The following is a 25,003-nucleotide window of genomic DNA, read 5'->3' on the forward strand; positions in this document are numbered from 1 at the left end:
AAAGAACAACATTAGAATCAAATTAATTTAAACTAAATCAGCCAGTTAGAGGTACTAAGTTAAATGTAACATGCCACAATCATACTTGTATATTTAATCATTCCTTAGTTTAGTTGATGTTTGCTAGCCTTTTTCATGTAGCTTTCAATTCAATTCAATTCATTTTTTTTTGTATAGCGCTTTTAACAATGAACATTGTCTTAAAGCAGCTTTACACAGATAATGTGGTGATTAAAAGTAAATATGTTGTTTATAAGTAAGTTTGTCCCTGATGAGCGACTGTGGCAAGGCGACTGTGGCAAGAAATAAAACTCCCTGAGATGGCATAAGGAAGAAACCTTGAGAGGAACCAGACTCAAGAGGGAACCCATCCTCATCTGGGTTGCACCGAATGTCTATTTATAGCAGATATACGATGTTGCGGGGTACAGTGAAGATTATCAGAAGTGAAAATAAGTCCTGAGTCAGTGTAGCAGACAGTTCACCCTGTTAGAGCAAGAAAGAAAAGAACCTTCCTTACAGATAATAACTGATTTTTTCATCCACATGCAGACACAGCAGAGCAATTTTTTTCTCCCTCTAAAATATCATAATTGCAGGGTCTTAAAAGACTCCAGCAGCTTTCAGCTGGCAAAATCAACAGGGTGAAAGTTCTGGTTAAGTTCTGCTCCTAAATCATCGACGTTGAGCTCCAGATGCAGTTTGCTGGACTCAGCAAAAGCTAAGGCTAGGCCTTTATAAGACAGGATATGATTTTCTTTTAAAGGAATGATCACACAGTTTGACCCATCATTCAGCAAAAGCTTCTGATTCCTTGAAATAGTAAGAGAATATCTATTAATAGAGAGTAACCTATAGTCAAAGATCAACAAAAGAGTAATTTGCTTATAAAATACAGGTAGTATCCACAGAATCCCAGAAGCAAATTTTGGATCCACAGGTTACTTTCAGATTAAAACTGCTTTCACAATCAAGAGCATTGTTGATAATAATAATGATATAGTGTTCTGGCATAGTTCTGGATTTCGATGTAGTCAATGCACATGTTTACTCAAGGTTTCTTTCTTATGCTATTTTTATTTTTTTTCTTGCCACAGTCACCACCGGCTTGCTTATCAAGGACAAACACTTATAAAGAACATCTTATTCATTTTTATCACCACATTACCTGTGTGAAACTGCTTTGAGACAATGTTAATTGTTAAAAGCGCTATTCAAATAAAAATGAATTGACTTGGATTGAATACTTACCTATTCTTCTTATGGCAAATACTGTAGATGAACTATAATGGCTATGTGATTATCGGATTATTGCTGACCACATTTTTAGTTTATGGCAGCAGACACCCTCAAAGGCAGCGAGGCATTTTGCCTAAAGCCTTAGTGTAATGTTTTAGAGTCTTATGTGCTATTCAACCCCCTTGACCAATCCCAAATTCCATTCATTCAAATTAAAAATCTTCAACCAGTCTGTAAGTTACCCTCACCCCCAGCAAGTGAGTAACACTTTTAAAGTGTTACAGCTGATGCTCAGTGTGTCTCCTTAATTCTGCCTCCACTCCAAGTCCTATACACCCAAGCCACCTTATTTTTTACCAAATAAGAATAAAAGTTCAGAAATGAATGGGGCTTTAAATGAAATGTATTATCCTCACAAGAGGTTATGACAGGGTTGTGAGGAAGAAACTTTCCCTTAGCCTTTTGATTATAATAGAAATGTTCCCATATCTCCACCTGATTTTATATTGGTTAATCAGTATTTTTAATTAGGATGTCAGGAGTTTTTGATTACGTTGCTGGCTTCTTGCTACATGGAGAGTAGTTTGCCGTTTGATGTTGGTAATTTTACTAGCATTTATTTATTTCATGTGTTTTTTGTGAAAACTCATGTTACTCAACTTAAGAAGCAGTGCTTCTTTACAATATCTATCCATGAAGATATTCATGAAGATATTAATTAGAAATATTGCTAAGCTAAGAAGAATTTTGTCTATAACTGATGCAGAGAAGCTCGTCCATGTGTTCATGACCTCCAGACTAGACAATTGTGATGCATTACTAGGTGGTTGTCCTGCATCATTAATAAACAAGCTACAGTTAGTGCAAAATGCAGCAGACAGAGTTCTCACAAGGTCGGGAAATTATGACCATATAACCCCAATCTTATCATCCCTACACTGGCTACCTGTTAAGTTTCGAATCGACTACAAACTACTGCTTATACCTTAAATTTATACATAATATGTTTGCCAATCATTTTATGTGAAGAGTCTGTGCTTTTGTCTGTTGCCTAGAAGTCCAGCATGTCAGGTCAAATCACTGTTGAAGACTGATTTGGGAACTATTTATTCAAGCTGCTAGCTGAGTACCTGTGAGGCAGGTGTTTCTCAAACTATTTAATTTTATAAAATGTTATTTTATTTGTGTAGCACTTTTAACAATGAACATTGTTTTCCCTACATGGTTCAGGTGGAGCCATCCTTAGAAGCAGTGAGTGGTGTCTAGTAGATAGGCACAGCAAAAAAATAGAAGCTCAACAGAGAATCTTCCAGATCTGCTTCTTTAATTTAAAAACATATTTACAGAATGCTTGTCCTGAACAAGTCTGTCTCCAGGTTACTTATGTAACCATGGTTCACAGAGGAAATGAGACGCTGCGTTAGGAACACTTTGGGAGCGCTTCCGTGTTGTCCACACTCTGAATCACATGTGTGATCAGTCCAATGAAAAGCATGGCATCACTGGCAGGCAGGCAGTGTGGCATGGGGACCCAGCATCTCGTTCCCTCTGGGGACCATGGTCACATACGTAACCTGGAGACAATCCCCTTCAGGAACTCGAGCTGCATTAACAATGCTTTTGGAACAAGAGTCCAATAACGCCAGACTGACGAATCCCTCCCTATAGTGGCCAGTAGTGGCACTAAGGTCAAGGTTATAAAACCTGACAAAGGTCAGCGGGGTAGACCAGCCCACAGCGTTGCAGATGTCTTGCAGATGGCCTCCGACAGGGCCTCCAAGACAATAGCCAAGTCCCACGCAGGCACTCTAGATACCTGTACCTGGACAGTGCGATGTCTCTTGAGTTGCAAACAGGTCCACCTGTGCTCTGTAAAATCTCTCCCAGATTTGCTCCACCACATCTAAGTGGAGTCGCCATTCCCCAGGGCTAGGCCCTTGTTTTAGAAGGGCATCTGCTCATTTGAGTAGCTGGCAGATTCACCAGCTGCCATTCATGCCCAGCCAAAAGAAGCAGATTATAATAAGTTGCCTAAAATAAAATTATTTGATGGCTCTTTGGGATCAATAACTGGGTTTCTTCTTTTGTTTAAGTGCAAATGTTCAAATGTGCCTTACTTTTTGATCCTTATACCTTAAATTTATACATAATATGTTTGCCAATCATTTTATGTGAAGAGTCTGTGCTTTTGTCTGTTGCCTAGAAGTCCAGCATGTCAGGTCAAATCACTGTTGAAGACTGATTTGGGAACTATTTATCCAAGCTGCTAGCTGAGTACCTGTGAGGCAGGTGTTTCTCAAACTATTTAATTTTATAAAATTTTATTTTATTTGTGTAGCACTTTTAATAATGAACATTGTTTTCCCTACATGGTTCAGGTGGAGCCATCCTTAGTGAGCGCTTCCGTGTTGTCCACACTCTGAATCACGTGTGATCAGTCCAATGAAAAGCATGGCTTCACCGGCAGGCAGGCAGTGTGGCATGGGGACCCAGCATCTCGTTCCCTCTGGGGACCATGGTCACATACGTAACCTGGAGACAATCCCCTTCAGGAACTCGAGCTGCCTTAACAATGCTTTTGGAACAAGAGTCCAATAACGCCAGACTGACGAATCCCTCCCTATAGTGGCCAGTAGTGGCACTAAGGTCAAGGTTATAAAACCTGACAAAGGTCAGCGGGATAGACCAGCCCACAGCGTTGCAGATGTCTTGCAGATGGCCTCCGACAGGGCCTCCAAGACAATAGCCAAGTCCCACGCAGGCACTCTAGATACCTGTACCTGGACAGTGCTATGTCTCTTGAGTTGCAAACAGGTCCACCTGTGCTCTGTAAAATCTCTCCCAGATTTGCTCCACCACATCTGGGTGGAGTCGCCATTCCCCAGGGCTAGGCCCTTGTTTTAAAAGGGCATCTGCTCATTTGAGTGGCCTGGGATATACGCTGATCCAAAGAAGAGCAGCTTCCCCTGGGCCCACACAAGTATCGGAAATGCCAGCTTGTACAGGAGGTGAGATAGCAGACAGGGTGGTTGATGATGGGAACCCCAGAAGTGTGATTGAAATACATGATGGCCTCTGAGGTCTGGAAGGAAATGCTTCAGAGTTTAAAGCACTGCCAGCATCTCTAGGCAATTGATATGGGGCCTTCCCCAGAGACCTTGGGCGGATGACCATTCATGACCGCCCCCCACCCTGTGAGGGACGCACCTGTCATAAGCATTATGCGACCCAGCACAGGGCCCTGAGACAGGAACCCGGGATCTCTCAACACATCAAAGGCACATAAGGTTTGGAACATGACCTTGATCGTACAGAGTGGATTGCTCCTCCGAGAGACCCCTCGGGCCCTAAACCGCGACTGGAGGGGTTTCATGTGCAGGAGGCCAAGTGGAACCACATTGGATGCTGCTGCCATTAGACCCAGTAATCTTTGAAACTGCTTCACAGTGAGTGACTGGTCTTCTCTCACTCTCTTGAAGGCCTTGAAGATGGATTCGACATAAGCAGAGGACAACCGCGCCAACCCCTACTACACCTAAATAGGTGAATCTCTGTAATAAAGAAAGCACACTCTTAGGGGCAGGGCTGCATCCATACTCTTTGTGAAGGTGCAGGGTGAGAGGGCAAGACCAAATGGAAGGACCCAGTATTGAGTATACGAAAGCAAACCTCAGGAACTTCCTGTGAGATGGAAGGATGTATCTGGGGGGATGCCCCCTAGATATTGTTTAGGCATTTTGTACCAGGATGATTGTCTGTGGTAATTAGGTCATCCAAACAAGTATATGAATGAGAGAGTGTATGTCTGTGTGTGCGTGTGTGTGTTTGTGTGTGTGTGTGTGTGTGTGTGTGTGTGTGTGTGTGTGTGTGTGTGTGTGAGAGGGGGTGTGGGGGGGGGGGGGGTTCTAGAGAAAAGTCACCTGAGCAGTGGCTTTTCAGCAGAATTGAGAAAGCCAAAGTCACGCCTAATTGTACGGCAGTCATGAGTCACAGAAAAAAAAAATTGTCTGTCAGTAAACAGTAAAATGCCTGTAGCAAGAATGCATGCCCTAGTGAGACCAAAAAAGTTCAGCTGCCTGGGGAGATAAAAAAAAGAAAAGGGACAGAATGATTCCACTGCAAAAAAAAAACCAGTGACCGCAGCATGTGCTATGGTGGGAAGACCATATGACAACTGTGAAAAACACCTTCAACAAAGCAAATAAAATCACTTTTAGGATAGAGAATGTCTAAAAATAAGACATACGAATGTCTAGGTTTGGAAAAGTCTACAATGTACTAAAACTTACTAGCTTGTAAATACCAAAAGAAAAATTTATTATATATACCTTGCAGTAACACTATGTTCACAAACTGCACATAGAGTCCACTTTAATAAAACTACCTTTTGTACCTGCTTATTCATGCAGTTATCTATTCAGGTGGCAGCAGCTCAATCCACACAATTCTAGGAATATAGGGACAGAAGAGAAAAAGATGAGAAAGGAGAATTACTAGGCTGTTTTGAGCTGACAAGAAGTCTATAATAATTAAAATAAAAACAAATGAAAAATTATCAGATACAGTTTTTCAAACATGAGTTCACCCCTCACTTTTCAACAAACATTTTATTATATGTATTTAAGGGACAATACTATAGAAATAAAACTTGAGTTTATTTTAGAGTAGTCAATGTGCAGCTTGTATGGAAAAACAGATTTACTATCCTCTAAAAATAAATCAACATAGAGCCATTATTGTCTAAATAACTGGCAACAAACGTGAGTACACCCCAAGAGAATATTTCAAGGCTGTGTCCGAAGTTTCAATATTTTGTGTGTGCACCGTTGTTATCTAGCACTGCCTTTATCCTCCTGGCATGGAATAAAACCAGAGCTGCACAGGTTGTTGCTTTCCACTCCTCCATAATGACATCATGGAGCTGCTGGATGTTAGACACAAGACGATACTCCACCTTTTGCTTGAGGATGCCCCACAGGTGCTCAATAGGGTTCATGTCTAAAGACATACTTGGCCACTCCATTACCTTCACCTTCAGTTTCCTCAGCAAGGCAGCTGTCATGTTGGTGATGTGTTTGGGGTTGCTATTATGTTGGAAAACTGCCTTTCGGCCCAGTCTCTGAAGGGAGGGCATCATGTTCTGCTTAGAATGTCACAGTACATGTTGAAATCCATGTTTCCCTCAATGAACTGCAGCTCCCAAGTACCAGCAGCACTCATGTAGCCTCAAAACATGATGCTACCACCACCATGCTTGACTGTAGGCAGATTACAATTTCCTTGGTACTCCTCAGCAGGTCATTGCCACACATGCTGGACACCGAATCTAAACCAAACAAGCTTATCTTAGTCTAATCAGATCACAGAACATGGTTCCAGTAATTTATGCTCTTGGACAGGATGTATAGAGCAAACTGTTTGTGTGCTTTCTTGTGGCAGTGTGTGGCATGTGGCCTAAGCACCGACAAGTGGACCTTCCACTTCTGCCGCCTCTAAAGCAATGCTGGCAGCACTCATGCATCTGTATTGTTTTTAAGCCAGCTTCTGCACATGATGCACAGCATGAGGACTTAACTTCCTAGATCGACCCTTAAGAGGCCTGTTTTGAGTGGAACCCGTCTTGGAAAACCTCTGTATGACCCTGGCCACTGTACTGTAACTCTTATAGCCCCGGCCATCTTTGTGGAGAGCAACAATTCTAATTCTCAAGTCCTCAGAGATCTTTGCTATGAGGTTTCATGTTGAACATCCCGTTGTCAGAATGTGAGAATTGTACTTAAAGCACCTTCTGTGATATTAACTGCTCTATTACAAGATACACAAATTTGTGGTACTGTCAAGCAGACAAAACATGATGAATACAACAATTGGCTTTGGATAGTTACTTGACATACAGCTGTTATCACTTATGGTGTACTCACATTTGTTGCCAGCTATTTTGATAATATGTTGTGTTTTGTTTTTTTTGAGGACAGTAAATCTATACTGCTATACAAGCTTGACATATAGTATATCCAAGTTTCATTTCTATAGTATTGTCCCTTAAGAAAATATACTAAAATGGTTGTTGAAATGTGAGGGGTGTACTCACTTTTGTGAGATACTGTATTTGCTTTTAAGCAGGGCATCCAGAGCAATTTTACAATTAGTTTGTTTATACAACTGAACAACTTTATACAATAGTGTTCTTGCTCAAGGGCCCAACAGTGGCAGCTTTGCAGCATGGGACTTATGACCTTCAGAGCAGAATCCAGCTTCTTAAGCTCTAAGCTGCCACCTCCCTAGCATCTACAACCAACATTTTTCCATGACCTCTCTTATCAACAAGGCATTTCCACCCACATAAATATCACTTACTGAATATAATTTGCATGAGTATGTGTAAAGTCTAGAGAATTGTGTGTGAACAAACTCAAACTAGACCATCCTGTACCATCTTTTATATCACTAAGACTTTGTTAATTTTGATGTTTGCTGTGAACTAAAGCTACTGTCCTGTATCTAACATTTTTAGATTTGTATATCTTTGTTATAATAATTACATAAAAATTACTGTTATCTTTACATAAAACTTTTTGTTTTATGTTTTAATCTTCTTCTTCTTCTTTCGACTGCTCCCATTAGGGTTGCGCCAAAGCGGATCATCCGTCTCCATACCACCCTGTCCTCTACATCTGCCTCTTTCACACCAACTACCTGCATATCTTCCCTCACCACATCCATGAACCTCCTCCTTGGCCTTCCTCTTTTCCTCCTACCTGGTGGCTCCATCCTTAGCATTCTCCTACCAATATAACTCATGTCCTTCCTCTGCACATGTCCAAACCATCTCAATCTCGCCTCCCTCACCTTGTCACCAAAAGTCCTACATGGGCTGTCCCTCTAATAAACTCTTTTCTAATCTTGTCCATTCTCATCACTCCCAACGAAAACCTTAACAACTTCAGCTCTGCTACATCCAGCTCCACCTCCTGTCTTTTACTCAATGCCACTGTCTCACAATCCATACAACATCGCGGGTCTCACCACAGTCCTATAAACTTTCCCTTTCATTCTTGCAGATACCCTTCTATCACAAATTAGTCCTGTCACTCTTCTTCACCCACTCCACCCTGCCTGCACTCTTTTCTTTACTTCTCTAACACATCTTCATTACTTTGCACTGTTGACCCCAAGTACCTGAAATCTTCCACCTTCTCCACCTCTTCTCCCTGCAACCGCACCACTCCACTGTCCTCCCTCTCATTTACGCACATGTACTCTGTCTTACTCCTACTGACTTTCATTCCCCTTCTCTCCAGCGCATACCTCCACCTCTCCAGGCTATTCTCAACCTGCTCACTTCTCTCTCCACAAATCACAAATATCATCCGCAAACATTATAATCCAGGGAGACTCCTGTCTGACCTCGTCCGTCAACCTGTCTATCACCACTGCAAACAGGAAAGGGCTCAGGGCCGATCCTTGATGCAGTCCAACCTTCACCTTAAACCAGTCTGTCGTTCCTACTGCACCCTTCACTGCTGTCACACTGTCCTCATACATGTCCTGCACCACCCTCAGATACTTCTCTGACACACCTGACTTCCTCATACAATACAACAACTCCTCTTTTGGCACTCTGTCGTACGCTTTCTTTAAATCCACAAATACACAATGCAATTCCTTTTGACCTTCTCTATACTTCTCCATCAACATTCTCAAAGCAAATAGGGCTGTGGTGCTCTTCTTTGGATGAAACCATACTGTTGCTCAGTGATGAGTGTGCACCTTCCCCCAGTCTTATAGGTCACCCTATGATCATCCTTCTTCTTAAAATACGTATTTACCACTGCCATTTCCATCCTTTTAGCAAAATCTACCACCATCTGCCCTTCTACATTCCTCTCTTTAAAACCATACCTACCCATCACCTCCTCATCACCTTTGTTCCCTTTGCCTACATGCCAATTAAAGTCTGCCCCAATCACCAATCTTTTATTCCTAAGTACACTATCTTCCACTTCATCTAATTGACTCCAGAATTTTTCCTTCTCCTCCACCTCACAGCCGACTTGTGGAGCATAGGCACTGATGACATTTATCATCAGCCCTTCAACTTCCAGCTTCACGTTCATCACCCTATCGGAAACTCTCTTCACCTCCACTACACCCTTACTGTATTCTTCCTTCAGAATCACCCCTACACCATTTCTCTTTCCATCCACACCATGATAGAACAGTTTAAACCCACCTCCAATGTTCCTGGCCTTACTCCCTTTCCACTTGGTCTCCTGAACACACAATATATCTACCTTTCTCCTCTCCATCATTTCAGCTATCTCTCTCCCTTTACCAGTCATAGTACCAACATTTAAAGTACCAACCCGAACCTCCACTCTCCTACACTTCTCCTTTTCCTGCCATCTCTGTAGACATCTTCCTCCTCTCCTTCTCCTCCTTTGGCCAACAGTAGTCCAATTTCCACCGGTACTAATTTCGAATGATACCTGTGGCGGTCGTTGGTAACCCGGGCCTGGATGCCCTTCCTAACGCAACCCTTCCCATTTATCCGGGCTTGGGACTGGCACTAAGAGTGCACTGGCTTGTGCCTTCCTAAAATAAAATAATTTTCTAAAATAAATAAGATATATTCATATAATTTAATTTTTAAAAAGTGAGTAAATTTTGCAGGTGGGCGGCATCACTAAAGCTTGTTGGTTTTAACAGTGCTTCCTAATTCATCTCAGACTATTTGTTGGTAACTTTAATAATGAAGAGTACAGCAGGGAGCAGAGCTTTCACAGTTGCAAAGCCCCACAGTTATGGAACAGCCTTCTAAATTGTGTTTGGGACCCAGACACAGTCTCAGAATCTAAACATATTAAGGTGATAGTCTATTTAATTCAATTAATTTATTTTCATTTGTATAGCAATTTTAACAATTGTCTCCAAGCAGCTTTACACCGATAATGTGGTGATAAAAAAAAAAAAATTATATAAGTGTAAGTTTGTCCCTGATGAGCGACCCGGTGGCGACTGTGGCAAATAAAAACTACCAGAGATGGCATAAGGAAGAACCCTTGAGTGGAACCAGACTCAAGAGGGAACCCATCCTCATCTGCGTTGCACTGAATGTCTATTTATTACAAATAAACAATGTTGAGGTGTGCAGTAATAATGATCAGATGCAAACTGTAGTCCTGAGACAGTGTAGCACACTGTGGACATTAACTATAGTCCAAATCCAAATCCTCAGGGTTCCTGTTCTTACTCCATGTGGTTAAGCCATTAGACTTTGGATCCAACAGCTGTGGGTTCGAGTACCGGCCATACCAGGGGCCCACCGCTGGGTGTTAAGTTGTGGAAATGGGGATAAAGTACTCCACTATGAACGGCCCCAGCTGTGAATGGAGGAGGGCAGGCATTGGGCTAGCAACCTAACCTGTGACAAAACTGCTACAAAAATGGCAAGTAAGCAATCATTTTTCTTACTTGCACAGTGTTCTTACCCTAATGTAACAATATGGAGACATAGAATGTTTTTCTCTCTCTCTCTCTCTCTCTCTCTCTTTTGCCCCTGGTCAAGTTTTACATGCTCCTGAGGTATCAGTGATCCTTTTCCTTTCTTCTTTCCAATTCATTTGGACCTGCCTTAACCATCCTGATGGTCTACTTCTGAATGGAGTCCTTTATAATTAAAGACAACTCGCTGCTGAAGTTACTGATCCGGGTTAAACAAAAAATCTATGTAGATGGGTTTAGACTGTAACTAATGTAAACAGTCTGCTAAAATGGCTTAGGAGATGGAGAGGAGAAAGGTAGATATGTTGTGTGTTCAGGAGACTAAGTGGAAAGGGAGTAAGGCATTTAAACAGTTTAAACTGTTCTATCATGGTGTAGATGGAAATAAATGGTGTAGGGGTAAAGTACAGTAAGGAAGAGTACAGTAAGAGTGTAGTGGAGGTGAAGATAGTTTCTGATGAATGTGAACCTGGAAGTTGAAGGGGTGATGATAAATGTCATCAGCTCTTATGCTCCACAAGTGGGTTGTGAGATGGAGGAGAAGGAAAGATTCTGGAGTAAGTTAGATGGAGTGGTAGAAGATGTACCTAGAAATGAACGATTGGTGATTGGGGCAGACTTTAATGGGCATGTAGGTGAAAGGGAACAGAGGTGATGAGAAGGTGATTTTAAGAAGAAGGAGGAGAATAGGGTGACATATAAGAGTGAAGGAAGGTGCACACAGGTGGACTATGTTCTATCAAGGAGATGCAAACTGAAGGAGATTGGAGACTGTAAGGTGTTGGCAGGGGACAGTGTAGCTAGACAGCATCAGATGGTGGTGTGTAGAATGTTTTTTAAAGGTTAAGAAGAAGAGGAGGAGAGTGAGGACTGCAAGAAGAAAAGATGGTGGAAACTAAAGAAGGAAGACTGTAGTATGAGATTCAGGGAAGAGTTCAGGCAGGGGCTCGCTGGTGGTGAAGAGGTGCAGAAGGTGCAAATACTGCAGCAGTCATAACAGAGACATCTGGAAATAGAAAGGAAGACAAAGAGATGTGGTGGTGGAATGAGGAAGTGCAGGATAGCAAAAGGAGAAAGGGGTTGGCAAAACAGAATTGGGATCGACAGAGTGATGAGAAAAGTAGGCCTGAGTACAAGAAGATGCGGCAGCAGGTAAAGAGGGATGTGGCGAAAGCCAAGGAAAAGGCATATGAGGAGCAGTATGAGAAGTTGGACACTAAGAAAAGGATTTGTACTGTTTGGCCAGGCAGAGGGACCGAGCTAGGAAGGATGTGCTGCAAATTAGAGCAATAAAGGATGGAGATGGAAATGTGTTGACTAGTGAGGAGAGTGTGTTGAGAAGATAGAGGAAATATTTTGAGCAGCTGATAAATGAGAAAAATGAGCGAGAGAGAAGGTTGGATGGTGTAGAGTTGGTGAAGCAGGAAGTGGATAGGATTAGTAGGGAGGAAGTAAGAGCAGCGATTAAGAGGATGAAGAGTGGAAAGTCGGTAGGACCCGATGACATACCGGTAGAGCAGATCTGGGCAAACTATGGCCCGTGGGCCACATCCAGCCCTTTCTGGCCCACGTGAGGCCAATCATAAATTACAGGGATGCACCGAAAATTTGCCAACCGAAAATATTTGGCCAAAATACCTAAATCACCAAAACAACACGGCAGAAACACAATTGTAATGACGCAATAAAAACGAGCAGCCAGCACATGGTTATCTGGATAAGAGCCAACATGTCTGCGGTGTGCGGATAGCGATTTGCAAAACATGCAATGCCGAAATTTCAAGAGGGGGTGTATCTGCAAAGAGTTTCTCCACGTCGGGTTTAATTTATCACCTGACCATCTCGGTTTCATGCCGAGGAAGAGCACCACATATGCTTTATTTGCTTTGAGAATGTTAATGGAGGAGTATGGAGAAGGTAGAAGGAGTTCAAATGAAATTAAATACAATTTTATTTGTCACATACACATACATACAGAGTACGACATGCAGTGAAATGCTTTATACGACGGTCCGGCATGAGGGAATAGGATGGGGAGAAAAATAAACCAAGAAAAAAAGAAGGCGGATAAATAAAGAGTATAAACTATAAAATATAAAATATATAAAGATATATATGAGAAAAAAGTGTATCTACAGGATGCTTATGACAGTAAACAGTAAACATTTAAGGTGGTTGATGTGATTTCAAACTCCGAATGGCCTGCGGGAAGAAGCTCCTCCTCATTCTCTCTGTGTTTGCTTTCAGGGAGCAGAAGGTTTCCCTGAATTTAACAAAGAAAATAGTTGCATTCTGTGTTTGTGGATTTAGAGAAAGCGTACGACACAACAGAGAAGTTGTGGTATTGTATGAGGAAGTCAGGTGTGTCAGAGAAGTATGTAAGGCTGGTGCAGGACATGTATGAGGACAGTGTGACAGCAATGAAGTGTGCAGTAGGAACGACAGACTGGTTCAATTTGGAGGTTGGATTGTATCAAGGATCAGGTCTGAGCCCTTTCCTGTTTGCAGTAGAGAGCAGGTGGAGAAGAGGTGGAGATATGCGCTGGAGAGAAGGGGAATGAAAGTCAGTAGGAGTAAGACAGAGTACATGTGTGTGAATGAGAGGGAGGGCAGTGGAGTGGTGCGGTTGCAGGGAGAAGAGGTGGAGACGTTCAGGTACCTGGGATCAACATTGCAAAGTATTGGAGAGTGTGTTAGAGAAGTAAAGAAAAGAATGCAGGCAGGGTGGATTGGGTGGAAAAAAAGTGGCAGGAGTGATTTGTGATAGAAGAGTATCTGCAAGAGAAAAAGGGAAAGCTTTTAGGACTGTGGTGAGACCTGCGATGTTGTATGGTTTAGAGACAGTGGCATTGACTAAAAGACAGAAGGTAGAGCTGGAGGTAGCAGAGCTGAAGATGTTGAGGTTTTCGTTGGGAGTGACGAGGGTGGACAGGATTAAAAATAAGTTTATTAGATGGACAGCGCACGTAGGACGTTTTGGAGACAAGGTGAGGGAGGCTCGATTGAGATGGTTTGGACATGTGTAGAGGAGGGACATGGGGTATATCAATAGGAGAATGCTTAAGATGGAGCCACCAGGAGGGAAGAAAAGAGGAAGGCCAAAAAGGAGGTTTATGGATGTGGTGAGGGAAGACATGTAGGTGGTTGGGGTGAAAGAGGCAGATGTAGAGTACAGGGGGTATGGAGACAGATGATCCGCTGTGGCGACCCCTAATAAGAGAAGCCGAAAGAAGAAGAAGAAGACTTTGTAAGAATGATGACATAATGACATCATAAAAATGCGGCCTCTAAATGGTGCCTACACAGTGGTTTGCAAGGACTTTTGAGATCAGAACAGAAAATGTATCCATATGGAAGAAGGTGGACAAGGTTGGAAACACGCAGGCTGAAAGCTTTCAAATAGGCATCCGATGACTGATAATAAATATTTGATTGCTGGATATTGTACCCTAATTGAAGATCTCACCTGATTGTGAGATCATGATTTTGCTTTCCATTGCATTAATAACTGCCTGACACATAATATATTATAAAATCTATGATTAACAATCAGATTATTAATTGGTTAGAAACTAGTTGTGATGAATACATGTGTTATCAATTGTCTTCATATGAATGACTTGTTTGTCTTTGAGTCAGTGTTGCTGATGTAAAGTAGCCCTTCGTTACCAAACGCCAAGTAACTAAATTAGGATACAATTATTAGTCATTTGCACTGTTAAACGTTAAACTGTTGGTTACTTTAAAACTAACCTTCATCTGGGAGATCAAAGGGATGTGTATTTTGTCATGTGTATATGTCAATTTGTTGCACATGTCAAATCTATTGCATTATTTGGCCAGAGAAAAGCTGTTGCTATCAAACATTTTTTACTTAATCAACAGAGTCAGTTTCATGTTGCCTTGTAAAAGTTATATTTTAGTATTTTTAAAATACTAAAATGCTGTAGTTTATTTTGATACATGTTGTGGCTGCTGTATTTTGTAGTGTATTATGATACACTCAAAGTTAAGGTATTTGGTATTTTATTTTTAAATACATTTTGATGTTTTATTGCCCAACCCTGCTTATATGGAAAGATTTCTAAATAAAAAAATTGATATTCGTAATCTCTTTACTTCTGTAAAGCTGCTATGAGACAATGTCTTGAAAATAGATCTGAATTGATCATGCGATCTTTTTTTTTTTTTTTTTTGCTGACCATAAAACATTTCCAGAGGACCTTAGTAAAGTAAGTCCAGCACCACTGTCTGCAGGCTAAGAAGTATCACGTGCTTGAGCCAATTCATCGAGAATCTTGCGGAAACTGTTTCTCAGGAGGGTTCATAGGCAGACGCAAAAGATTATTCTATTGAAAACACCGCTGCTGGTTTCCAGAGGAAACACGGGATGTGACTAGAACACGAAACACAAGCCTTTCATCCAACCCAATGGGAAGTTTCCTCTTCCTTAATTCTAAGGTTTTCCTTTCCACCGGAGAGCAGCTCATACTGTAGCGTCGGGAAATTTAAACCAGTATATTATATAACCCACGAAAGAGGACGGAGAGGAGCAGTGTTTCTGTGAGTGGTATTAAACGCTTATTACAACCAATGTACCTGTACCATATATATATATATATATATATATATATATATATATATATATATATATATATATATATATATATATATATATATATATATATATATATATGTGTGTGTGTGTGTGTGTGTGTGTGTGTGTGTGTGTGTGTGTTTTTGTCGTTTAACCGTAACTCTGATTGTTTAGACTGTAAGCGCGCGCAATGAAAAGTAAATATTTCATTTGTGCGTTAAGTAAGCACGCACCAGTGTGTGTGTGTGTGTGTGTGTGTGTGTAGGCTGGTGTTGCGTGTGTGTGTGTGTGTGTGTGTGTGTGTAGGCTGTTCTTGCGCCGGTTATGTGGCAGGTTTGATTAGTTGCTGTGCTGGACACACAACCCAGGCGTTGCGCATTTACTGCGTGAAAACAAGTGCCACGTTTCTACACGCGTGTGAACTCCACCATACACCGTGTTATTGCATTAATGCTCCTGCGCACGTCTTTAAATGACCAAGAAACAGGGTTTCTCTTGTGCTTACAGTAGGTAGGTGAATTCAGGAGGATGAGCGTTAAGCTGTATTATATGTATAATAAATTATATATATATATATATATATATATATATATATATATATATATATATATATATATATATATATATATATATATATATATAATAAATAATATATATATATATGTATGTATGTATGTATGTATGTAGTCGTTTGTGTCCAAGCACAGGGTTTGACCTGGAAAAGAAGAAAAGCTTGAATGTGCGTTGCTTCATTAGAAGACGTGAGGACTAAGTGGGTGCCGTAACTTCTGCCTCCCTTAATAGCCCTTAATTTACCGCAAAGAACAACCATGGAGTTCTATATTCACCAAATCCCCACCGAGTTCTGCATTGTACTTTTAAGCTAATATTTTTGCACAAATCGTTTTTTCCCCCAGTTCAAAAATGGTCAAATAGATGATCACATGACTTGTCATGACATTAAGGATGTAATCTGAGTTATTGACCTGAACGCTGTAGGAAAGAAAAGCCTTTATGTTTTGGTTTTATTATTTAATGGATGCATTAGGGATATATTAATTATATTATATTAACAATAATGTTATAAAACAAAAAATTCTGGCTTCAGATTAGGCAGATATTTTTTCTAGCATTCCCAGTGCCCTTTTAGCAAACAATGGTTTATTGTTTAGCTAGTGTGTTATGCCAAAAAGGTAATCTATGTGACTATTGAGAAAAATATCTTTGCTGCTCGATATTAATGATTTGCTTCCATACCCGCTTGCTAAAATAGTAGCACATCCTCTCCTGATGCATGAGATCAGTTATTTTATAAATGCATGCTTATTTACTTAAGGGCAGAGGAAGAAGTCAAACCTTTTGATTTTTAATGCTTACATAAATATTGTGATGATATTTAAAAGTTTCAGAATTAAAAGCAAAGTAATCTATCTAAAACACTAATACAGCTTGATATTCATTTAGCATTTACATTTTATATATACTGTTGTTTTATTTTGTGATTTAAAAAATAATTTTCAGTTAATAATAAATAGATTAAGGAATGCTTGTTCTATTATTTTCCAGCAGGGGAGTTTGCATCAATGGCAATGGCAAGAAATTTCATTAGGGAAAATGGAACTTTTTTGAGGAGGATGGAGAAAACCACATGGTCGCCACAAAATGGGATTACATCGAGAAGGCAGCACTCATGCTGTTCCGGCCTAAAAGTAAGAGGAAATTGCTGTGGGGAGCTTTTCCCAAGTACAATAATTTTCTCAACAAATTGCTCTGTGTATTGTGCTGTGGAAGTGTATTTAATTTGCTTAGGGTTAGAACATTATTGGCTGTTGACGTCACTAAATCAAAACAAGATTTAGCTTTAGTTTGTGGAGGAATCCTTCAGTAAAGTACTTAATCTGGTGAACAAAGAAGGGTTTTCATAGTATGTTCCTGATCATATGGGTACTAGGAAATCAGTCAGTTCACTTGTTGGTTCTAATGTTTTTAATATTGTGTCCTACTTTTTGTCAAAGCGTTCAGTTGAAAAGTTGAAAGCATTGTTTAGGGTACAGTGACATTTATTATGTCTCATCCCAAAATGTCCAAAAACATAATTTTCAGTTTCAGGCAAAAATGTAGAAATGGCTTTAAGTTTTGACTGATGAAGAATCAGTTCTGTCAAATCTTATCTAAGTAGTTAGTAATATTGTTTTAAGGAAAATAATGAATTTAATCCATTTTGGAATAAGGCTGTAACATAACAAAATGTGGAAAAAGTAAAGCTCTGTGAATACTTTCCAGATGCACTGTAAATTAGTAGTAATAGTAATACAGACTTATGACTAGAAATTATAGAAAGAAAGTCTCTAAAGACCTTAAATTAATTAGCTAAACACACACATGTGACCTTTAAACTGAGGCTCCTATTACCAGTGCTCGTTCAGGCTGTAGGCTTTTCAGCAGGTGTATTAGAAAGAAGAGCAAACCTGTTAAGTGAATGAGAGAAAAGTATTGATGACAATCTTGCATTTTATGACTTTCCAACTTGCCACCCATTTAACACACTGATGGTTCTAATGCTGGACTCCTCTGAATGAAGTTTCCTACAACATTTGCATGTGCCTCCCTCTAATGCTCATATCATCATTAAAATTCCTACTGGTCCTCAATGTCAGAAGAAAAACTGGTACCAAAAATGGAATTATATCAGCTAAATATTGTTTATTTAAAATGTATAAATATTCTGGGTGTTGCTTATGTTTGTTTCTAATTTTATATCGCCTTTTTTAGTTTTATAAATATTTGAGAGATGTTGTGCCTAATCACTTGTTAGTTAACAAAAATACAGCTGCTTGCTTGTAAAAGGATGCAGGCAGAGTAAGAATCTGTGATAAAAATCTAGTTGTCATTCACCCTAGAGTATTGGGATGGCAGTGGCACTCAATATTTACACAGAGAATATTGCGAAATATATCTATATATATCTACACAAAAAGCAAACCTGTTATCATTTACCTTAAGTCAGTTGCACAAGAACCATCAACTTGAAATATGCAACCTAGGCTTAAAAAAAATAAGAATCAATATAGTGCTGATTAGAAGAACACACTTACACAAATTTAATACATGCCTTTTGTTTGCACCAAAAGGAATCTCTGTTACCTAAGTGGTTTCCAGGCTTAGCAAAATGCACTGTGGCAGATCTAATTTCAGTAGCATAGCGGATCACAATCTTACAAAGCTAACAAATTCAGGTCCCAGCAGGATTGGTTTTCCAGTAACTGATTAAAATTTAAATAAAAAATAAAATATATAAAAAATTTGAAAGTTTGAATTATACTTTCAGAAGAACGCACTGAAAGTTAAAAATGTTGATAACTCTTTAAACATGTATATTTTTTGCAAGAAGAATATAATTTTCACCATCAAATCATGTTGATGTTTGCTTTCTAGTGCAAATATTACTAAGAAACACATTTGGGTGGGTTTGCTTAGTCAGCTCAAGCATTATTAAAGACTACAGGAGTGATTAAAATAAAATGTAGACAGAATGGGACATGTGGTTGCCAATAAAGAAAAAACGCATTCTAATTGTTTTACTCCTACTTTTCTATACCACCATGTGTGGGAATCATCACCCGGAGACTGTCAATAGCTATTTCGCTTTTTGCATCATATCCCTGCTCTATCAGTGAAATGCTCTGCAGCAATTGGAAAGAAAGCCAGTGCTTGACTGCCCAGTTCTAAGTACAATACTGTAGCTGCTATCAATTTTTTATTTTAATAGTGTTCTGAAAAAGCAACTGCACAATTATTATTACCTGCCAGGGGACCGTGGATATAAAACATCAGCTAAATTCGGTAAAATGCATCAAATGGATTAATAAGTTTATACAATGTCATAACATTTATTTCCATCCAGAGTTGGATTAATATCTTGCCAACATGTTGTGTTGTTGAAAAGTTACCAAGCAAATCAAGAACTTTAAAGCTGGATTGGGACTGTAATTAATATCAACATTCCACTACAAATCTTTAGGACCACATGCTGCATGACAGTTTTGCATTTATCACTGAACAGTATACTTCAACAATGATTCAACTTTGATGAATGGACATTCAGTGCCACCGGGATCCCTTTTGAGTCTGGTTCCTCTCTTTCTTCCTCATGCTTTCTATGAAAGTTTTCGCTTTGTCACAGTAGCCACTCGCTCATTAGGGATAAACTTACAATTATAAGAAACAAACATATAAGCATTAAAATGATATTTAAAAAAAAAATTATATACAACTTTATAACCTCTATCTGCTTTAAAACAATGACCACGCACTATACAGATAAAAATTAATTGATTGAATTGTATTTCATTTAATTGAATGCTTTATAAAGTCTTTAAGACCACCATTTAGATTCTGACTGTGCAGTTGCCAATCAGCATGTATAATTAAGTAAAATAATTTGTTCCCCACTCAAGGCTGTAAAAAAGATTGTCCCTTTTCTGACTTCCCTCCAATTCTCAAATTTTTGAGGGGGTTAGATTTAAGGTTAATCTATGTGGGGTTTGAACAAATATATGCTACTTCCAAAACTACTCAGATCCAGTGTATATTTTGTATGCTGGATGACTATGTTGTTGACTTCCTATTTTGGTGTTACTCTAAACAAATTACTAGACAGAAGCCTAAAATTATTATTATTTTTATTAATTTTGGAACTATGTGGTTACTCTTGTCATCCTGTCCCATCAAAATTTGTGGTAAACCCAACTGCAAATCACAGAGCAACAGCTACTAACGATATATACAATGAGTAGTTAAATTAGAAGATTTGTGACAAAGTGCATTCAGAAAGTATTCAAAGCCCCCTTCACTATTTCCTTTTTTGTAATGATTTGTGATGTCTGATACTTTAATTGTTAAATTTTTTTGTTATTAATCTACACTCAATACCCTATACAGACAAAGTGAAAACAAAATTCTAGAAAAATCGGAAATATCACATGTACCTAAGTATTCAGACCCTTTGCAAAAACACTTGAAATTTAGCGGAGGTGCCTCCCATTTTTCTTGATCATTGCTGTGATGTTTCTACACCTTGGATAGAGTACACCTGTGGTAAATTAAATTGATTGGACAGGCACACACTTCTCTATAGAATGCCTCTGTCAGGGTGCGAGCGAAAACAGAAGGCGGAAGCCGGAGTACAGCTCGCTCGGGTTTTAATACAAGTGTGAGGGAGAGAGAGAGACACGAGCACAATCACAAGCACACGGCAGTCCTACGGTTGAGAGAGTCCGAGGTGCGCTGGCTGACCCGAGATGCGCGGGGAGGTGACACGCAGCCGGTACCGGATTGTGGAGTCCGAATGAAGCGGCAAACAAATAACCCATACATTCAACGGCACGTAGAGTCCAACACGTACAATAACGAACGGGGAGTGAATGAGAGTGAGGGGTTTATGTAGGAGCGGGGTGGAGTGATGATAAGCTTCAGGTGTGCATCGTCAAACCTGGAGCTTCAGAGAGAGTGGAGGCATGAGTGATGATGAGCTCCAGGTGTGCGTGGTTAACCTCTAGGGAGCGCGGAGGCATAGCGAGCCACCAAAGGGGGCGTGGCAGGTGGATCCCTGATCATCATCAGGGGGCGGCACCTGACGCCCCAAACCCACCGATGTCCGGAGGGCCAGGGCACTCGGAAGAAGACCCCGGTGTCCGTCCAGGGTCGAAAGGGACCTGGTCCGAACCGCCCGTAGCAGAGACTGGGGATGGAGAGACGTCTTCAGCGGAGGTCGGAGGCGGAGAAACGGCACCGGCGTAGGACAGGGACCAAGCAGCGCCTGCAGCGGAGTCCAGAGGCTGAGCGACCTCCACGGCGGAGACCAGAGATCGAGTGACGCACTCGGCTATAATTTCTAGTCATAAGTCTGTATTACTATTACTACTAATCAGACGCCCAATTTGGAGGTCTGGAGCGTAGTTATGTCTGTAGCGGAGATGTACTCAGTGTGGACCGGGAGCAGAAAAACGTCCCCGGCGATGTCCAGAGGCCGAGTAACGCCCATAGCGGAGAGGAGGAACGAAGTGACGCCTTCGCCGGAGCTGCAAGCCGTGACGACGCCTCAGAGGAACTCAGGAGTGTGGTGTAATCGTCCGATGGACCCGGAGGAGAGACATCGGCCGAAAAGGGACACAGAGATGTTACGTCGCCCGGAGAGGAACCCGGAGGCGAAACGTTGCTCGGAGCGGAGCGCTAAAACGTGACTTCGCCTTTTGGGAGACTTGGGGCTAAGACGTCTTTGTCGGAGGAATGGGCTCGGAGGAGTGACGCCGTCATCGTTTGGGCTCGGAGGAGTGACGCCGCCATCGATTGGGTTTGGAGGAGTGACGCCGCCATCAAATGGGCTCGGAGTCGAGACGTCGCCCTCGGAAGAGCTCGGAGGCAAGATGTCACCCTCGGAGGAGCTCTGAGGCGAGACGTCGCCCTTAGAGGAGCTCAGGGGCATGACGTCGCCATCGGAGGAGCCTTTAGACGAGACATCGCCGACGGAGGAGCTCGGGAGCGAGACGTCACCATCAGGGGAGCTCGGGAGCGAGACGTCGCCTGTAGGGGAGCTCGGGAGCGAGACATCGCCTTCAGGGGAGCTCTGGGGCGAGACGTCGCCAAAGGAGAAGCTCGGGGGCGAGACGTCGCGTTGAGGGGAGCTCGAGAGCGAAACGCCACCAAAGGAGAAGCTCAGGGGCGAGACGTCGCCAAAGGAGAAGCTCTGGGGTGAGACGTCGCCAAAGGAGGAGCTCTGGGGCGAGACGTCGCCAACGGGGGAGCTCAGGAGAGAGACGTCACCATCGGAGGAGCTCAGAGGTATAACGTCGACATAGGAGGAGTCGTGGGTTGGCATGTCACCATGACCGGCCGATGGAGGTGAGATGGCCGCCTTCTTGCGACGACCCTTTTGCGGCCGGGCGGCGGCACGACGACCCTCTCGCGGCCGGGCAGCGGCACGACGTCCCTTTCTTGGCCGGGCGGCAGCACAGAGTCCTTCTTGCTGCCGGGCGGCTTCACGACGTTCCTTTCGCGGCCGGGCGGCTTCACGACGTTTCTTTCGCGGCCGGGCGGCGGCACAGAGTCCTTCTTGCGGCCAGGCGGCAGCACGATGTCCCTTTCGCAGCCTTGGGGCTGCACTGAGTGCTCTGGGGAGCTCTGGGGCAGAACGGAGCTGTCCAGGAGATCCGGGAACGGAACTGAGCTCACCTGGAGATCCGGGAACGGAACTGAGCTCACCTGGAGACCTTGGAGCGGAGAGAATCTCTCGGGGACGCTGTGGAACGAGAGGAGCTCTCGGGGACGCTGTGGAGCGGAGAGGAGCTCTCTGTGGAGACCTGGAGCAGAGCTGAGCTCTCCTGGAGGTCCTGGAGTGGAGCTGAGCCTGCCTGGAGGTCCTGGAGCGGAGCGGAGCTCTCACGGAGGTCCTGGAGCAGAGCGGAGCTCTCACGGAGGTCCTGGAGCGGAGCTGAGCTCTCACGGAGGTCCTGAAGCGGAGCTGAGCTCTCACGGAGGTCCTGGAGCGGAGCTGAGCTCTCACAGTGGTCCTGGAGCGGAGCTGAGCTCTCACGGAGGTCCTGGGGCGGAGCTGAGCTCTCACGGAGGTCCTGGAGCGGCGCTGAGCTCTCATGGAGGTCCTTGGGCGGAGCTGAACTCTCATGGAGGTCCTGAGGCGGAGCTGAGCTCACCGGGACGTTCTGGAACAGAGAGGAGCTTACCAGGAGGTCCTGGGGCGGAGCTGCACTCACCTGGAGGCCCTGGGGCGGAGCTGTGATCTCTTGGAGGTCCTGGAACAGGCTAAAGATCTCCTGGTGACCCTGGGGTGGAGTGGAGCCATCCTGAAGGTCCTGGAGCAAATGTAAGAAATTTGGCAAAATCGGGACTCTTCCAAGACATCCTCCACCAATCTGGGCTTTATGGCAGCTTTTCTAGAAGGAATCCACTCCTCAGTGAAAAAACCTGTGGAAGCCTCCTAAAGGACTCTCAGACTTTATGGAACAAGATTCTTTGGTCTGATGAAATCAAGATTGAACTGTTTGGCCTCAGTTCTAAATACTTTGTCTGGAGAAAATAAGGCACCGCTCATTACCTGCCCAGAACCATCCCAAAAATGAAGCATGATGGTGGGTTTATTTTAGCAGCTAGGACTGGGAGACTGGTCAGAGTTGAGGGAAAGCAGTAATGGAGAAAAGTACAAAGATATCCTCAATCAAAACATGTTTCACTGCGCTCAGGACCTCAGACTGTGCTGAAGGTTCGCCTTCCGTCATGATAATGACCCTAAGTTCTTTTCAATTGGAGGTCACTCTGTGCAGCTGGGGATGATTCCATTTTAACAGCCTAAAGATCCATTGCTTGCTTATTAGGGAAAAACTCAAAAAAAAAAAAAAAACGAACAAACATATAGCCACTAAACATATACATTCTTCAATACAACTTTATAACCGCTTTATCGCTGTAAGCTGCTTTCAGACATTGGACATTGTTTAAAGCTCTATAATAGATAAAAATACATTTAATTGAAAATAGCTGTCTACCGATGGTTCCCATCCAGCCTGACCTAGCTTGGGAGGATTTGCCATAAACAATGACAGAAAATCTTCCAAGCCAGGTGCAAAGCTTTTGATACACAAAAAGACTTGTGGCTATAATGGTTGGGGGGAAAGATGACTCAGTGGATAAGATGTTGTCCCTCTAGTTAGCAGGTCATGGATTCAAACCCCAGCACTACCAAGCTACTACTGCAGGGTCCTGGAGCAATTACTTTGAATAAGGTTGTCTAACAAATCTTGTAAATGTAAACTAATTGCTGCCAAAGGTGCTTCTGTAATTGGTCAAAACATTTATGTACATGTCATTAAAATGTTTTATTTTTAATAATTTTACAGAGAATTTTGTATTTACTTTGTCATTATGGGACACTGAGTATAGCTTAAGTAGAAAAAACCAATCTGAACGATTGTAGTATCAGGTTGCAACATAATACATTTTTAAAAAGTGAAGGGGGTCCTAATACTTTCCGCATGCCCTGTAGATTAATGATCAGGTATGAGTGAAATGAATATTGTGCACACATCATATATGAGAAAGTTATACAAACTATAAACCTATGTCTCTTTTATTCCAGATGTTTCTTGTAGCTTTGTCCTTTGCATATTTTTCAAAGGCTTTAACTGGGAGCTATATGAAAAGCACAATAACTCAGCTGGAGCGGCGCTTTGACATCCCCAGTTACTTAATAGGCATCATTGATGGCAGCTTTGAAATTGGTAAGCAACATTTTATCATCCTTTAGCAGAACACTCACCAAATCATGTTTGTGAGTAAATCATGTTACTGAGGTTGCAGAGAGTTATATGGAACTAACAGCCTTTCATGAATCCATCGGCATTTTTTGTGTTTGACTTTACACTGAGATGCAACGTAATGTGATGTACAATTAATTAATCAAGCACCTTCAGAGATCTGAATCAGAGGTTAAAACTTGGTTCACTGCTGAAGTAACCACACATTGTCACTAATGTCCAGTTCAGTATAATTTCTGCCATTAGAATAAGGCAGATATCATAGCTAAATAACTTTACTAGCATAAATTGCATGTGAGCTATCCTGTCAATTATAGCTGTTTTTCAGGTCATGTTT

General features: G+C 41.9%; 1 protein-coding gene across 3 annotated transcripts in view; it reads left to right on the forward strand.

The window, feature by feature from the left end:
• Positions 1 to 15,009: 15,009 nt before the first annotated feature.
• The window catches only part of slco1c1 (solute carrier organic anion transporter family, member 1C1), a 44,571-nt gene continuing 34,577 nt past the window's right edge, over positions 15,010 to 25,003 (forward strand). Inside the window, exons 1-3 of one of the 3 annotated variants that reach the window (XM_083528410.1) lie at positions 15,010 to 15,306; positions 16,907 to 17,049; positions 24,489 to 24,630. In XM_083528410.1, coding sequence (XP_083384536.1) covers positions 16,924 to 17,049; positions 24,489 to 24,630 — 268 coding nt within the window. In that variant the 5' untranslated portion in view covers positions 15,010 to 15,306; positions 16,907 to 16,923. Of the gene's footprint in view, positions 15,307 to 15,679; positions 15,851 to 16,906; positions 17,050 to 24,488; positions 24,631 to 25,003 lie in introns of those variants that run through there. The other 2 variants (XM_083528409.1, XM_083528411.1) reach the window with 2 other exon arrangements.

Source organism: Silurus aristotelis (genome assembly GCF_946808225.1).
Source record: "Silurus aristotelis genome assembly, chromosome: 24".
NCBI classification, from domain to species: Eukaryota; Metazoa; Chordata; class Actinopteri; order Siluriformes; family Siluridae; genus Silurus; species Silurus aristotelis.